Raw genomic sequence first — 3,253 nt, 5'->3', positions numbered from 1 at the left:
TTTGGAAAATATGATTATTGATACAACACATAGACGAGCGATTTCTGTATTTAATTATTTACTTTTTTTTTAATAAATTAAGTAATATAAATTTTTTAAGTTTTCTATTTCAAATCTCTGGTCCATGGATCTAGACAATAAAATGTCCCTGCTTCTCATTGGTTCAAAAGAAAGATATGTAGGTCTCTTTCGAGTAGCATTAGCTTGTTTATACCGATCACCATTCACTTAACAGTACAGACCACTTCTAACTCGGCATAAGAATTATCACTAACAAAACACACATCGTGTACCGTTGCACAATGATGCATATACTTCAACAAGTATAAATAACATTTAAATAATCCGCATTTGGTCAGTGAGCTACAAAATAAATATAGCTGTATAGATTGATGAGATAACCAATTCAAACTTACCCACTTGCAGAACAATGTCAATGTTATATGATATATTCCAGTATTGTGACACGTCCCAGTGAGAAATGATAATAAAATCGATGTTGAATCCATTATCATTTCTCACTGGAGGTTATACGTTTTTCTTTACTTTATGTTATACAATTATAAACTGTAAATTATGAAATATGAAAGTTTTTAATGCAAACTATATTCTTTTTCTTTTTCTTTCTTTCATATTTTAATTTAAAATATTTCTTTCTCTTAGTTGTTCAGTATAAAAGAAGTTTGAATTTTTATATTAAAAACAAAAAAGCAAAAAAGAGCCTTTGCAAACTAATTTTTAAGAAAATGAAGAAGAAATTTACTTTCTTGCGGTCTTTGAGTAAACTTTCAGAGAGATATCTAATATATTAAAATTTAATTAATATACTAATTAATGAACTTTTTAATATTAAAGTTTAATTATTAAGAAATTAGTAGATATATTTTTAATTATATAATTAATTATTAAAAAGATTCAATAAATAATATTTTATAATATTAGCATAATATTTTATACTAACTTTATATACTAATACTTATTATATTGTATATACAGGGTGTCCCGTAATTTTTGAAATAAAACCGAAATAAAATCAATCGCTTTTATGTACAATAGATAGAGCGGATTAAACTGAATCAAAAAATCATCTACTATTTTGCAATACCTACAATAGTTAATAAGATATTAATTACTAAAAATTGCCAAATATTGGTCTTGAATAATTTTTTACTTAAATACTATCAACTTTATAGAAAAATTGCAAAAGACAAAAATTATTTATTTTCTTGTTATAAAGTTCTGAGAATTTTTTTTTAATTTTTTCAGAATTTTGTAATACCATATTTTCTCACGTAGAAATAAGAAAATGCAGTACTAGAAAGTTGATAAAAAATTCTGAAAACATTCATAGAGTTCTATGAATGTTTTTCAGTAAAGTTGATAGTATTTGAGTAAAAAATTATTTAAGACCAATATTTGGCAATTTTTAGTAATTAATATCTTGTTAACTATTGCAAAAATTGCAAAATGGTAGAGGACTTTTCGACTCAGTTTAGTCTGTTCTATCTACACAAAAGTGATTGGTCAAAACGGGACACCCTATATATTTAAATTAAAATTATACATATTCACAACATAGATTTTAGTAATGGAAATGTATAAGGAATTATCTTTGAATCATTGGCATTTATTTCATCCCATTCATCACGTAGCTCCCTAGTTCTGTCTATCCACAAATCCTTGTGTATAAAAGATATGGCACCTAGCCAATCCTAAATATAATAAAGTTTAATCCAGATTGTGTGATATTATAATAGAAATAAAATTTTAACATACCTGCTGACAATGAGTTGCCCATGCATAAATCATTCTGTTGTCTACTTTTATACATAACTTCTTCGTTTTTTGTAGCATTTTCATTGCAGCACTTTTTTGCAATTGTATCATATAATAGTAAGCTTTCATCAACATATACCTGCAATCATTTTGATTTCTTAAAATAATTCTTTAAATAAAGATAATTAAAAAATTTTAATGTACTGTCAAAGTAATTTTGAATTATAATTCTTTAAATTATTTTAAGCAAGTTAATATGAAATATATAATAAATTTTATATATAATATATAAATTAAAGTAATTATTAATAATAAACGTATTTTTATACCTGGGAACTGCAATTTTTACTATTTTTGTCATACTTTTGATACGTCTGAATTCGTGCTTGATTTCCGTAAGTGTTTGCAATGCGTTTATGTTTCTGTTAGTAACCTCTTTTACTGCAAATTGAAACTTTACTTTAATAATAATAATATACTGAGTGACCCATTTTAATCGATCACTTCAAATATTTCTTAAACAGTGCATTTTAAGGAAAAATGTTTCAAACAAAAGTTTTGGGACTTTGAGCTGAATATCTCGAAAAATATGAAAGATACGAAAGAATGTTTCAGGTAAAAGTTGTACGGTCTGAAGGGATACAAATACTGATGAAATATACTGATACAAATGATAAAAATACAAATACTGATAAACCGATGGATAGGTCGAAGAGGTCCAGTGTCTTGGCCACCCAGATTATTTGATCTAACCTGCTTAGATTTTTTTCTTTTGAGGCAGAATCCGAGAAATTATTTATATTAATCCTCTAATTACTAAAAAAAATATGACTGCTAAGAATACGCAAAGCGTACCAAATAATTTCAAGAGACGAATTACAAAGTGTGCATAATAATTTTCAACACAGATAGCAAGCTTGCATAAATGCAAGAGGACAACATTTCGAATACTTACGTTATTGAAATTTTCCTTTTTTAAAAAAAAATCTGTTTGAATTTATTTCATTATATGTAAAAATTGCTTTTCTTTTAAAATTGTCTTTCTCACTTTTTCGAAGATTTATTAATAAAGTTTATTTCTTTTTTATTTTTTTCTAAGATCTTTTCCATTATTTAACCTCCAATCGCCTTGGGCTTGTAGTCATTTAATTATGTAGATCACATAATTCACGAAAAAATGTGCATGTATAAAGTATAAAATATCTCGCTAACTATTAATTTTTTGATAGCTTTACTTACATACTTTTATTTGCGGAATAATCAGAAGAATCATACTATGTACAAAAATTATATAATTCCATTTAAAAAAATAGCGATAATCTTCAAAAACCGACCTTAAAAAATTGATTTTTTAGACAATTTATTTTATCAGTATTTATCAGATATTATCCCCTCAGATATTTGTATCACCGTATTTTTATCTGAAACATTTTTCCGTATCTTTTATATTTTCCGAGATATTCGGCCCATTACGTAC

General features: G+C 25.6%; 1 protein-coding gene across 1 annotated transcript in view; it reads right to left on the bottom strand.

Annotated features, from left to right (window-relative positions):
• Positions 1 to 1,568: 1,568 nt before the first annotated feature.
• The window catches only part of LOC108747885 (adenylate cyclase type 10-like), a gene marked incomplete at its 5' end in the record, with an annotated part of 13,676 nt that continues 11,991 nt past the window's right edge, over positions 1,569 to 3,253 (bottom strand). The window contains 3 exons of the mRNA XM_018485774.1: positions 1,569 to 1,712; positions 1,777 to 1,915; positions 2,106 to 2,217. Of these exons, the coding sequence (XP_018341276.1) occupies positions 1,569 to 1,712; positions 1,777 to 1,915; positions 2,106 to 2,217 (395 nt within the window). The remainder of the gene's footprint in view (positions 1,713 to 1,776; positions 1,916 to 2,105; positions 2,218 to 3,253) is intronic.

Source organism: Trachymyrmex septentrionalis, unplaced genomic scaffold, assembly GCF_001594115.1.
Source record: "Trachymyrmex septentrionalis isolate Tsep2-gDNA-1 unplaced genomic scaffold, Tsep1.0 scaffold202, whole genome shotgun sequence".
In the NCBI taxonomy this organism is placed as follows: domain Eukaryota; kingdom Metazoa; phylum Arthropoda; class Insecta; order Hymenoptera; family Formicidae; genus Trachymyrmex; species Trachymyrmex septentrionalis.
This window is presented reverse-complemented; position numbering and strand designations above follow the sequence as displayed.